This window comes from Maylandia zebra, linkage group LG12 (genome assembly GCF_041146795.1).
Source record: "Maylandia zebra isolate NMK-2024a linkage group LG12, Mzebra_GT3a, whole genome shotgun sequence".
Classification (NCBI taxonomy): Eukaryota; Metazoa; Chordata; class Actinopteri; order Cichliformes; family Cichlidae; genus Maylandia; species Maylandia zebra.
In genome coordinates, this window is record NC_135178.1 from 35,623,438 (window position 1) to 35,637,493 (window position 14,056).

At 40.8% G+C, this 14,056-nt stretch overlaps 1 protein-coding gene across 2 annotated transcripts in view; it reads right to left on the bottom strand.

Moving 5' to 3' along the window:
• The window catches only part of fras1 (Fraser extracellular matrix complex subunit 1), a 308,187-nt gene that overhangs the window by 189,205 nt on the left and 104,926 nt on the right, over positions 1-14,056 (bottom strand). For both annotated transcript variants that reach the window (XM_076891188.1, XM_012920358.4), the window contains exons 5-9: positions 13,745-13,904; positions 12,044-12,177; positions 11,170-11,253; positions 6,416-6,517; positions 4,920-5,111 (exon numbers count right to left, since the gene is read on the bottom strand). In XM_076891188.1, coding sequence (XP_076747303.1) covers positions 4,920-5,111; positions 6,416-6,517; positions 11,170-11,253; positions 12,044-12,177; positions 13,745-13,904 — 672 coding nt within the window. The remainder of the gene's footprint in view (positions 1-4,919; positions 5,112-6,415; positions 6,518-11,169; positions 11,254-12,043; positions 12,178-13,744; positions 13,905-14,056) is intronic.

Sequence of the window (14,056 nt, forward strand, 5' to 3'; positions counted from 1 at the left end):
CAGATATCATCAAAATCTGGCATCTAGAGACGGAAACTGCTTCTGAAACTTACCAATTTCTCCCATGTGTTATTGATTTTAATGGCTCCTCCTACACCCATACGCATTTCAACTTTAAGAAAAGATGAAACTTGGAAATAAAAGATGCATGTCACAGTAGTAGTATCCCAATACTGCAGTTTTCTAAGACTAGAAGTCCTTTCAGTACCATTACAGTAGGTACATTATTAGTGCAGGAATCATAAACTGCCTGTATAACTGTACCCCAGTGCCTTTTGCCGCCTCCTGACCTACACATCATTAAACCCATAACCTTGTCTTAATTGTTTTGTGCACACACACTCACGCGCACACACAAACACACAGTGGAAATTGGCTCTGTCTTCTCTGCACGGTGACCTTGTTGAGTTCAAAGTTGGAAAAATGCCAGTTATGCTACTTAGAGCTAACGACACTTAGCAGCTGTAATTATCGCCATACAGCATGATTAATGAGGGCTTATTTGGTCGTGGTCGGGGATATTAAAGCAATATTATTAAATCTGCTTGATGTAAAACTGGATGAGGTGTTGAGTCAACGTGGCGTGGAGCCTAAAGCAGGGGGACTGAAGCAACTATGGGAACACCGGCTAATAACTTTAAATCCTCTAGGCTGTTTTGTTCAAACACACTCACCTACATTCCTGCCAAGTCTGACCTTTGATGACTTAACATGAAGGCTATTATTGCTTCAGCTGTTGCACTCTGACTTTTAAAGATCCTTTTAATAACACTTTACATGACGTTCTAGACCAGGGGCGTCCAACTCCAGTCCTCGAGAGCTACTGTCCTGCAGGTTTTAGACACATCCTTGTTCCGACACACCTGAATCAAATGAATGGCTTGTTATCAGGCCTTTCCCAACCTTAAGGGCATGCTGAAGAGGTAATCCAACCATTTGATTCAGCTGTGTTGGAGTAGGGATGCATCTAAAAGCTGCAGGACAGTAGCTCTCGAGGACTGGAGTTGGACACCCCTGTCCTAGACCAAACCCATCTGATGGAAACACATATCAAAAAGAAAAATATGTATTTATTAATATTTATATTTCAAAACACTGGCATCAGTTCAATAATGTAAAAATGTCATTTTTACAGTGAGTTTAAGGACACGGTCCAAACTGTTCATCCAAAAGGACATCATGCTGCGGTTTACATGGTTTGCATTAACAGATACATTTTGAATAAAAGAGGAAATCACTATAACTTAAACTTAGATCATTCCCAAATGATTTTGGATCAAATTTAGCATCTTTGTATTTCCATAGACTAACGAGGATGCTAACTAGTAGGACCTTCTTTTTCATCATCATGTTCAGGGTTTTCATCACTGCACTGTAAACTTGTCTGAGTCCATCATGTAGTAGAAACTACCAGGATGGGCAAAAATACACTTCTTTGCGTGGTCTGTATGTACAATGTAACAGGGATATATTTATATGATTGATGTGTATTTTTAATATGACTGTCAATTCTAATGTGTGTTTTCTACAACATTAGCTGTAGCTGTTAAGCTGCCAAATACTCAACCTCGACCTACAGTCAGCAACATAAGTGTTTAGACCAAGGATAGGCAACACTAGGCCTCGAGTGTCGGTGTCCTGCAGGTTTTAGATGTGTCCTTGATCCATCACAGCTGATTCAAATGGCTAAATTACCTCCCCAACATGTCTTGAAGTTCTCCAGAGGCCTGGTAATGAACTAATCATTTGATTCAGGTGTGTTGACACATGGTGATATCTAAAACCTGTAGGACACCGGCCCTCGAGGTCTGGAGTTGCCTACCCCTGGTTTAGACAGTGACACAGTTGTTATAATTGTGCCTCTGTACACCACTGCAGTGGATTTTAAATCAAACATACAAGTTGAAATAAGACGAAATCGCCTGACTCAAAGCTGAGAGCTCTCAACTTCTGCTTTTGATGGAGATGTAACTAAAACATTTAAACAGATTTTAAGACATTTGATACGTTTTAAATGGTCTGGCATTTATGTAGCACTTTCTCAGTTTACTTCACTACAAGCCACATTGACACAGCACTTTTTAATTCCTGCATTTAGTGCTTTATGTACAACGCATGCTGTTGCACACCCACAGGTGCATCGGGAGGGAATCTGGTGCTTAGTATACTGCTCAAGAATATTTCAACACATGCTGTGAAGAGGTAGATATCGGAACAAAGCCACAAACACCCAAAACTTATTACTTAACGTATTGGTAAAAGTGCATTTTAGAGATTTTAATACCTTTTAAGAACCAGTAGATACTCCATATTTAACACTGACACTGTATTACTGTCTTAAGAGATGCTATGCATTTAGCAGAGGGGTTCAGCCTGGGGTAGGTTTAGTGTAGCTGAGCGCAAGTCATATTTTTCATCTAGTGACAAGCTCTAGGGCCAAGTTTCTTTCACAGACCATTAGTTTCATCTTTTCTTTCAATTTACTTCATCTCAACTGAGTGAATCACCTGTGATGGAATCAGCCAACCTCATAACCTCAAATGATCGCCCTTCCTCCCATTCCACCAAAGTGTACGTTTAAACTGGTAAATTTCACTGTGGCAAATACAGGAAACTGAACAAAGTAACAGTGACATCTTCCATTAACTTTTAAGTAGCCTATTTAAAAGAAAGGAAATGGGATTTCAGGGTGCTGACAGGTTGCATCAATAGGCCAAGGGTTTGACAGCAAGGGTAAGCCTTGAGGAAAGGTTAAGCAGGGGGGGGTCTGCAGGAAAAGCATAGTTTTATATGATCATAAAGGAATCCTGAGACCAGTAACGATGCTGCAAACTCAAAACTGAGATCATAAAAACACAAGAATAAAATTATACAAACATCGAACACAGGTATTACCCATTAGCAGGAACATTAGGGGTAATTATGTAAAGAAAAGCAACACAGCCAGAGTGACATGTTCATTTTAAGCCTTCAAGCCTGTGTATCATTCAGGTTGTTGAAGGGAAAAAGACACAATTGTCTCCAAAAGCTTTATACATGCAGATCTGTTGGACACAACAGCTGTGAGGAAAGAGCTCATTTTTGAACCAACACGCTGGTGACCAAATCTGAATGACAAAAGCATATTTAAAATACAACACATTAGACTAATGGTGCTTTGTTTTCAATCACAATTCAAATGTTCCATTTACAAACTGCAAACAGCGCTAACTTCTCATCACAGGATGTTTGTCTGTTTTGCAAATTAGCGGGTTCATAAATTTGAACCCTTTATGTTGGGAGATGTTTTTAGAATTGGTTCAATTAGCTGAAATGTTCATTGTACCAATGTTTATAAAAACAGCTTAATGGTTTACTGGTTTCACCCGACATCAGTCTAACCATGTGCTTCCAGTAAAACTGGCACAATGTTAAACAAATCCAGGAAGGTGTGTCAGTGAGGGCATGTTGCTATTAAGATTATATGATTATTAATATTATGAAATGTAACCTTATGAATGGCCACCAAGGCTGAGTCATATTCCCGCAAGCGTGTGGTGCAAGGAGGAGGAAAATTGTAACAAAGCTCAAGAAATAAATAAAACGGAATTCAGGGAACATGAGCGAAGACATACGGTTAAACTTTATATTAATAAACTACTGGTGACAGCATGACATTAACCAAATAGTCAGTATAACAGCAAAGATTACAGAGCTTTACTGTAACTTAACAGTGAAAGTTTCTCGATGCATTTTCAATCATCCAGGTAAGTAAATCTCCAAAAGTTGATTCTGTTCATCTGGACGCAGCGTTTTGTGGGAGAAACGTTTCATCACTCATCCAAGTGACTTCTTCAGTCTCAGCTGACTGAGAAATTTCTTACAGTGTAGCCAATCATGTCAAAAAACTGAAATACTATGAATTGCTTTTTCCTTAGATCTTACATACACACATGTTAAGTGATTTATTTTAACCACCTAGGACCTTACGTCCACATATGTGGACACCACATTTTGGGTCGTCTAGACCAAAATACTGAATTTTGCTCTACATGGGCCTGAAATCCACTTATGACGACATTATACTGCCACTGTTATATCGAAATTTAAAGTGAATGTCCTCACATGTGGATCTCCAAAAATTTTTTTTAAAAATCTGGTAATTCTTTGTTTTTGCATTCATCAGGTCCCAATCAGCCCAAATATCAAAGAGAAATTAAAAATGCATGCCATGAAAGAGTTTGGGTATTAGGAGGTTAAGGCCTATTATGGTTTAGAGGTCATCAACAGACTCTAGGAACCTGATTTACATAAGAAATGCAAAATTTAGTTTCATCTAAAAAAAAGAGGACTTTGGCTCTCCAAGCAGCAGCCCAGTTCTCTTTTTGCTCAGCCCGTCGTCTCAACACAGAGATTAGGGATGTGATCGCAGGATGGATGGTAGGAGGACGATCATCACCTAGACAACTATGATGTCGGCAGTCTTCCCCGTGATTTTGGTTGTGTGTACTGAACTAGATAAAGAGATGTGTGCCATTTATACTATCTGAATAAAAATCTAATCAACCTCAAAATAATTTGAGATACTCAGTTTCTGATTTTATAAGCTATGAGCCATAAAATATATCATATATAAAAGCATCCTGAGTAATGTGTATATGTATATATAAAAGTTTACCCTTTTGAATTAAATAAAAATGCATAAATAAACAAAACTTTTTTCCGAGATGCAGTGGGATGTCTCAGCGCCCCTACAGCTGTCCTGCTTATGTGGAAATTCATTTAAAAAAAATAAGAGATGACCGTTTTCCAGCCTAAAACAGAAGCTGTGACCTGAGGAAATGTTTGTGAATTTTAACCTTGCATCCACAGATTTTTAAAATCGGGCCAGTTTTGCCTCTGGGCTTCAACGAACATTTTTTTTTCCCTTTCGGGCTCACCTGTGGGCATTCGACACGTCCACACTCGGCCCTCTGACAGAGGACCTGACCCCGGCTGCAGGTACAGAACTCGCAGCCGGTGCTGTTCCACATGTCTCCATGGTAACGCACTGCGCCCTGGTACTGGCAGCTTCCCTTAGCAGCAGCGCATTCATCACAGCACTGCCCGGCACGCTTCACTTTGGTCTGCCCCTGTTTGGAGGCAGGATAATGTTATTTACAGATGATGAAAGAATGCAAACTGAGCAGCGGGAGAAGACGACGGAAATCCAAGGAGCTTATAAAAATGCTGGTTTTGTGCATCTCTGTTTCAGCAGAGAGAGATAAGAGGAGCGAGGGAAGAGAGAGTATGTGTTTTGCATTATTAAGGGGAAAGACACCAAGCGGAGTGGGCCGCCAGACCGTTCTTCTAACTTTATTTGAAAGTGCACAGAGGTGTGCTTTTCCTGACACTGCAGATGTCACGCTTACTCTGTGTCTCAGCTCTGACAGCTACTGTAGTTTATTTTGACACAATCTCACACAATCTCACAAAACCATCAACTGCAGGACTTTGAAATATCAGGAAAAGTGGATGCAAACTGTTTTCGAGTCATATTAAGAAAATACTTTAAAAAAATAAATAAATTACACATTTGTGAACCGTATAATGTGCAATTTTATCAACACGTGATTTACAGAAATGTAGTTTTCCTGACAAACATGTGTTTGCAGGGAGCCCGAGGCCTGTCCCATTGCACGGCCAACACACAGAAACAGACACTTGCATTCACACCTACGCCCTGTTTAGAATCACCAACCTAACAGGCATGTCTTTGAATTGTGGGAGGAAGCCAGAAGACCTGGACCAATCACATCCAACGATCCCTTGTTAGCAAGGTGACAGTCCTAACCACAGCACCGTGCAGCCCTTACTTAAGAAAAACACCTGCAGGTTTACACTGGCTTCCATTACAATGTAGAATAAATGTTTAAATCCTGCAGCTAGTTTATAAATTGCTCAAAGCAAAGATATATTTTTTATGTGCCTAAAGAATTTAAACTCATTTCGGCTTTAGAGCGTTAGTCTGACTTTTTTCAATGGTTTTTTTGTGCATGTGTGTATTTGGTCTTGTGGGTTTTGTATTTTCTTCTTTGACAGCATCAACGTCACATCTTCTTTTTTTCCATTTGATAAATTTTCCCCATGTTGCACTGGTAAAAAATACTTCCTGGATCTATTTCTAAGTTGTGTCAAGCATCACCTCTGGCAAAAATGTTCGAGTGAATCTGTTTTTTAACTTTCTGGGTAATCTGGCTGTTAAACTGATAATCTGAAGACTTAGTTATGAAAAGGTTAGCTTAGCGCTGGGGTGGGTTGGGTAAAGTGTCCAGAAAATAGATCTGAGGTTCAGAGATAGTTAGCGATGCATGATACTGTCAGTGTGTGGCGACTTCTGCATAAAACCGAATGTCAGCGATTGCGCGCGTGCGTTTGTGTGCATGAGACTACTCACCTTGTCGCAGGTTATGGGTGGGCAGGTTTTAGTGTGGCATTTAGATTGACCCCGGTCACACACGCACGTGGTGCAGGTGTTCTTCTGCCACTGCTCACCGTGCTGCCAAGAGACACACAAATACACATTTAGACCATCTCCAAACCCACACACACTTTCAGGCTTACACACAGTGAATCACAAGCTGTTTGCAGGAAACTCACAGCTCATTTGAAACCAGTGAGCGCCTTCTTTTCTTTGAGAACAACAATGGGATGTCTCTGCAGTGTGAAAAGCATACAAACACGGAGCCAGCCACCAGATTTCCACATGATTCTCTTTAATTTGAAGACTATAACAGCAGTGAGCTCAAACACTGAATACACAACTTGCACAGGAAATGTGAAGTATTGAAACAGTTAGTTAATGAAGTATTTGAAATATGTATGAAGCATATTATTGAAAGCAAACTGGACTTTTATTGTGTAGGTCACCTTTGTGCAGTCGCTGCCTTTTGGAACATTTTTAATGGATTTTTGTGACAAAGAAATATGGCCTGCTATGTGCAATTATCCAAAAAGCCAGTGCTGCATTTTTTGTTAGTGAACTTTTATTTATTAGCCTGTTACTTCACACTAAATAGAATTTATCGGTGTCTGTGGGTTGCACCAGATACTAGCTTTAGGCAATAGCTTAACACTCAACCCTCTGCCGCAAACATAGCAACCTCTGGCTTCAAAAACCCAGAGGTGTACAGGCACTTGTGTTAAAATAATATTCTGGTAAAAGCTGAAGTACCGATTAAACTTCTTTATTCAATTAAAAGTGAGAAAGTCCAGGCTCGCTCACTGTTTTTACTCGTTGAGAAATACAGCTGCTGTATTTTTAGCTAGCAAAACACCGTGTGAGAGACTGCACAGAAACAGCTGATGTTTGTTGAGCTGATAGAAACTTGAATTTGAAAATAACTGCAAACTAAAAAAAAAAAAAGCAAGAAAGTTTACAGGTAGCACTTTGTAGCACTAGCTTGACACTTGTACCGCAAACACAACTTATGAACTGCACCAAAAACGTTTAAATGGGCTTGACGTTTGCAGTCACACAGTGTGCACAGTGCACCTGCTGTGAAAGCTGTCATGGTGCGTGGCTCTGTGTCTGAGGAGTGTTTGGGATGCCCCGGTGACCACACCCTCAGGTTGGGCCGTCACCATCACACCTGCATCCCATTCCAGGCGATTACGAGGAGGAATATTTAACCCTGCATAGACGGTTGCTCCACGCCAGTCAGTGATCACCCCTCAGTGGTTACTGTCCAGCCTGCCACCTGACTGTCCTGCTGCCTGCTTGGCTCTCAGAGTGTACCACCTGACCTCGTCTCTGCCTCCTCGGATTTACCTCCCACGAGTCCCACGGTCCGGCTCTGATCGTAAGCCAGATTGCTCTAGCCCGGTCTTGTTGTGTCACTCCATTCCCCTGCACACTAGCAACCTTTTCCCCTTTTCTGTTGCAGCCTCCCACAGTCCCGATTACAGCTTCCCTGTGTCCTTTGTTTTCCTGGTTTCCTTCAGTTCTGCGATTAGCCTCTCGCCTCCTGTGGTTGTTCCGGGTCACCTTTTGTTGAATAATAAAACTTGTACTTGCTCGCACTGAAGCGTACTGAGTTTGCTTTTGGGCTCCACTTGATTGCGTGAACTGTGGTCCATGACAAAAGTGTAAGAAGTAGAAAGTACAGATATTTGTGTAGAAATGTTGGGAGTAAAAGTTGCCCAGTGCAGAAACAAGTGGGTGACATCACAGTGGCTACGTCTGTGTTTTACATTCAGCATTCAGGTGTGGACGAGTGTTATCCTGCTGGCGGAGGTTGAGGATGTTAGGAGGATGTTACTCTCAGTGTTGTTGGTGCATTTCAGGAGGACGCTGCTAATAAAGTTACACAAGTACACAGTGAATTTGCGTTTATTATTATATTTACAAAATATCTGTTTTTTGTGTTGGTCGTATCATTTTATTTTGTTGTATTTATCTGCGACACCTTAAAAGGCCAGTCTGTGAAAATATGTCTGACATTAAACCGGTCCATGGTGCAAAAAAGGTTGGGGACCGCTGCCTTAGAGGAGGGTGTGCTTGATCTGCAACACTTAGGTGGGCACCACATGAATGCTGAAGATTCCCACCAGAGCACTGCAATGACATCACTTTAGCTTTTTCCCGGTGCAGTAACGCAATCATTTAAAATCATAGTTCTTTGATCTTCCTTGGTCTGTTGTAACAGGTATTTAAAACAGTCAGCAGCATGTTAAGCTGCACTTTTTCTACAATATTGTTATTGTTGTCAATGTTAATCAAAAACGCAAACACACAAAACACACACAGAAAAGGACAAACAGCTCTTATGTCATTTGGTTATTATTATGTTTCTTGGTCAGCTGTATCCTTCACAAACTCTTCCTGCAGTGATCGATGACGGGTTTCAGACGCATCCATTTAATTTGTACCTTCTTTATAAAGTTCTGACTCCCTTTCAGAGAAAACATTTGCTTGTGCGCTACGTTGTCATGATACCAAAGGAAATGTCGCACAGATGTTCCACGTCTGATGTGTTTAAGATCCTAAACGTATTATCTGTTTAAATTTAAGGTCAAATTCTGTAAATGTCAGATTAAATTCCAACTTCCTTCCTCCTCCACCCTAAACTGCTCAATTAAATATTGATTATAGCCCAGAGGATGCAAATTATTTCATTATTTAAGGCATCAAAACCCTGTGAGGCACACTGTAGAGCTCTTTGAACATAACTTGCATGAAACTCTCTTTCGTATGCATGCGTATTACGAAGTGTATAATAATGATCTATATCACAGAGGTCCAGACTACTTCACTCTCTTCTGAACAACCAGGCTGATTAAAGGACAGCACAATAAATAGCTTTTAGGATGCACAATGTTAATAAAGTCTTAAATATCTGGAATCTTGTGCTGTATACATGCAGACACACTTATTTACATTTCCTATAACTTCATCCACGTTCACATTTAGAGGATTTCTGCACCAACGATGGAGACTTTTAACAGTCACCACAGATCCCATGATCGTGTTACAATTTTGAGGGTAAAAGCAAAAACGATGCCTGTTATAACCCATTATAATGTGTCCTTTGATCCTTTTTGCCTTTGTGAAGTTTAGCTCGTACTACAGAGCAGGTTAAACATACTCAGGACATCTCTTTTGAGTTTAAGTTATCTAATAAAATTGGTTATGACCTTGACAGGCCAACCCAGGGTTTATAGTGTAGATACAAGTTTATATGACAGTATGGCGAACAGACGGAAATGCAAGCTGAGGAGGCCATAATTCACAAAGTGGATCAGACTATAATATTAAGAACAGCACAAGGAGCTAAACACATAAAACAGGCTGAAAGAAGTGTGACTGAGAGGAAACACTGAACAGTATATACAGTATTTTTAAATGCTGTATGAATGTGTTTGAACTTTATTCTGTACTGGAACACACACGAGTCTATTGGAAAGCTGTCAGTATCGCAGCTCTCTATCATTAAGACAGTGGATGAGATGAATGTGAGACGGTTTTAGCTTCTTTCAGCTGCATCACTGATGGTGTTAAAGTGTCTAAGTACATAATTCAAACACAGGATTAGCCAACCAACACATTTTACACAAGGTAAACAAGTAAAAGGCTCGCTGTAGGTGTTTTATAATCATATCGCTATAGAAAAATAAAAAGCCTTCTTCTATTTAATGTGCTTTTCAATATTTACTGATCTCTCAGAGTGCTTTGAGTACAAGTCACATTTAAACATATCCACATCTACCACTTCTACAATCTCATATCTATGGCTAATTAAGAATTATTAATTAACCTAGCATGCATGTCTTTGTACTGTTGGAAGCTGGAGTAGTGGAGGAAACCCACACATGCCACGCAGAAAGGCCCCCAGCTGGGGTTTGAACCAGGAGCCTGATTGCTGTGAGCACCAACACCTCTAACCATGCCACCACTGTGCTGCCCTCTCCCTTATAAATAAAGTGTAGAAATGAAAAATGGACACTGGAAATCGTGAGATTGGATTCTTTCCATTTTTAAATGTGAGAATTAGAAATTCTCTCTTATGTATACTACATGTGTTTTACACACACACACACACACACTTACAATAATATGTGTGTGTGCATGCCGATGTGGAGGCACTCATGTATGGACTGTATAGCTACTCAGTTAGGTAATCGACACCAGAGGCAAAGCATCACAATTCCTTCTCTTATCCGTCAAGATGACGCCAACATGAATGAGAGAGAGTGTGTGTGTGTGTGTGTGTGTGTGTGTGTGTGTGTGTGTGTGTGTGTGTGTGTGTGTGTGTGTGTGTGTGTGTGTGTGTGGTAACGCAAACACACATTAGATAGAATGGGACATTCTGTGATCAAAAGAGAAAGTTGGCAGTGAGCGAGATGGGAGCATGTGCACTGCAAACACAGCAGGAGAGGAGAAGGAGGAGGAGGAGGAAGAGGAGGAGAGACGAAGGCTCAGACTTTTCATGTCAATAGAGACATTCACATATTCACTGCATGCATCATATTCTCACTATCATCACAGATATTCTAATCAATGTTTCAGGTTTCAAATGTATAGATTTATGAGCCGTTATCAGCTGCCTCCAACACACAGAGGCTTTGTAAACCACAGGATTCACACAAATCTGCACAATAACAGGTGCATACACAGTACAAGCACAGTTCAAACACCCACAGGCTGCCTACCTGGTACTGTTTTCCAGCTGACAGACAAGGGTTGGACACACACTGGGGACAGCACTCTCCTGGCTGGATCACCAAGTTCTCATGCTGAGGAAACATTGCACACACACAAGCACAAACCCTCTCAGATTACCGTTATTTCACTGTATTTCACACAACAAAGGGCATATAAGCTTTGACAGTACTGTTAGCCCACCTGACATTTTAGCAAATACAATTGCCAAGAGGTTGATAAGATGAATTTCATCCTTAGCACAAAGCCAAACCACCTTGCAACAACTTCAAACCTTTCTTACTTGCATTTCATTTTTTAACACATGAATATTTATTTAACCTGTGAAGGAATAAAAAAAGCACTAAAATAGAAAAAAGAGGTGTCTATAACCCAAGAGGCATACTGGAATTTAAAACAGGCTCCTCTATCTTTAGCATTTCAATATAATTTGTTTCTTTTCTAAGAATAGCTGAAATAAATATTCCACTTTTGTTGTGTATTTCGGGGAGTTTTCTGTGAGCGGTGGCAGAGTGGAGCAGGTGACTGATGCAGTGTTTGCAGGCCTGGTCTGTTGTGATGAGAATACAGGTGAAGGTGTCAGTGTTCCTCTCCTCAGCCATGACCACGAGCTGTTAGTCACCGAGAGTAAAAATACGACAGAAGCAGCGAAAATGAGTCTCTGCGCTTAGCTTTAGACTAGAAAGGTGGTGAGCTGAGGGATTTAGGAGGTAACAGAGGAAAGCTGACTAGGATGGATCCAAGACACCTCCTTCCAAATCCTTCTTTTAATGCAAGTAGGTTTAGTGAATTAAAAAACAGTGACTGCCCACATGAAAATTAAAGATCAAAACCTCTTAAAATTGTGTGTTTCTGTAAACCTACCGGTTTGCAGGCCACTTGCTGACACTCTGCTACTGAACACTGGACCTCTCCATTGCTGCAGACACATCTGGAACAGAGGCTGGGCTTCCACTCCTCTCCATCCCTGTAAACGATCCCCTGCCAAGAGCAAGACTCTAACAAACACACACACACACACACACAGATAAAAACTAAATGAGTAAATAGTGTCAGGTAATGAGCTGACAGTTCAGGCATTGTTTGCATGCACACAGCGTGATTTAGGGTCAGGAGAGAAGAAAGAAAGTAGTAGCAAATTAGCTGCTAACCACTGGGATGCATCATAGCAGCTCAAAGACGTCATTACAGTCTCGATTAACCTTTCAGCTCCAATCTGGCTGCTCTGTGCACTCTATAAACTCTGAGTTTTTCACAACACATCTGGTCTGATCCAAGTATATGAGCGATACGTATAAAGAGTTCATCTCTAGTAATCTACTGCATGTCTGACATACACCAATCTGATATTTATGATTGGATATCGGTCCAATCCTCAATCAAAAGCAGAATCGGGCAAAGGTAAAAATGGGCTGATCTACAGATACAGAAAGTTATACTCCTGGATGTATCTGTTTGTGCCTTTAGGTCAAGCCTGATGTTGCCTTACATATTAAAGAACTACTCCCAGTCTATTCCTCAGGGTGAGGAATGCAGCTTATTTATTTAGCACTGATAGCACTGCTCAGTACGGCCAACAGTTTCACTATATCCAGTAATTAAAACATCATTCAATCAGCTGTAAGAAAGGCATTTAAACGCATACCTGACTAAGAACTGCTTTGCATTTTTATTGCTGTTTCATGTGGATGGATACATCTTTAGCATTTAAGCCTTTGGACATTGGGATTAATTAATCATGTCTTCCTGAAGCTAATACTGCGGGAAGAATGTTTTAATAACTTGTAACCTTTAAGTTTTGGAAAATAATGCAGTCACACAAATCACCGCTGGCATAAAGTTTTCAGAAAGAAATCCGAGTCTGGAGCGGCTCGTCAAAAAAGTGTCAGGGCCCGGTCAGACTAAGGAGTACTGATGAAACATTGGGGTTTTGAAGTTAGGAGATGATAATGTTTGAGGTTGAGGTGTTTTCTCTTTACTTAGTGGTTTTTATTCAAAGTCATTAGTTAACCTGCTGCTGGCGGATGCCTGAGGTCTCACTCAGGCTACGTCCACACCAATGCCTTTTTGTTTTCAAACGAAAACGATGCGTTTTCTCTCCCGTCCACACTGAGACGGCGTGTTCGGGTTTTTGTTTTGTATTCGTAGTAGTGATTTCCAGCAATAAATTTCCTGTGCGTGAGTCCTGCGTTTGGGTCCTGCATCCTACCTGCCACAGAGCAAACCATGACACAAAGAATGTGACACATCTGCAAAGTCTTTCCTTTTTCATTTACTCCTGAAAACTAACAAAAAGAAATCATATCCATAGTCACCACCACACAGTTTTGCTCTGTTTGCATATATCGTACTCATCCTACCCATTTGTAGATGCCCTTTCAGAGATATCTAAAGATCAATTATTGTCTAAATTAATGAAAAGAAGCAAACAATTTCCATGAGATGCAACGTGTTTTTCATGTATCTACACAGAGTTATGATCATTTAAAAGAAATCTGCGTGGAAAAAAAGCGGCACCTATAATCTACAAAGTATGCTATGTGTTAGCCCTAATTTAGCCCTCACCTCCATTGCTGGCACACTTGGGGCAACACTCCCCGGCTGGGGTGAACAGGCTTTGATCCCCGGGACAGGTGAGATGTGGGCAGGGGCGAGTGCTGCAGGATACGCTCCCTCCGGAGCAAGTACACACTGAGCAAGGCGAGGGACTCCACTGACTGTCATGCTGTGGAAATCAAAGAAACCAAGTGACAGTTACACAGAGAAATACAACGAGGGTGCAAAGAAAAAGACGAGGAAACAGCAGAGAGACAGTGACAAGAGGAAAGCTGTTTTCTTTCTGTAAACGTGACGACTTTGTAAGACTAAGCCTGAGTG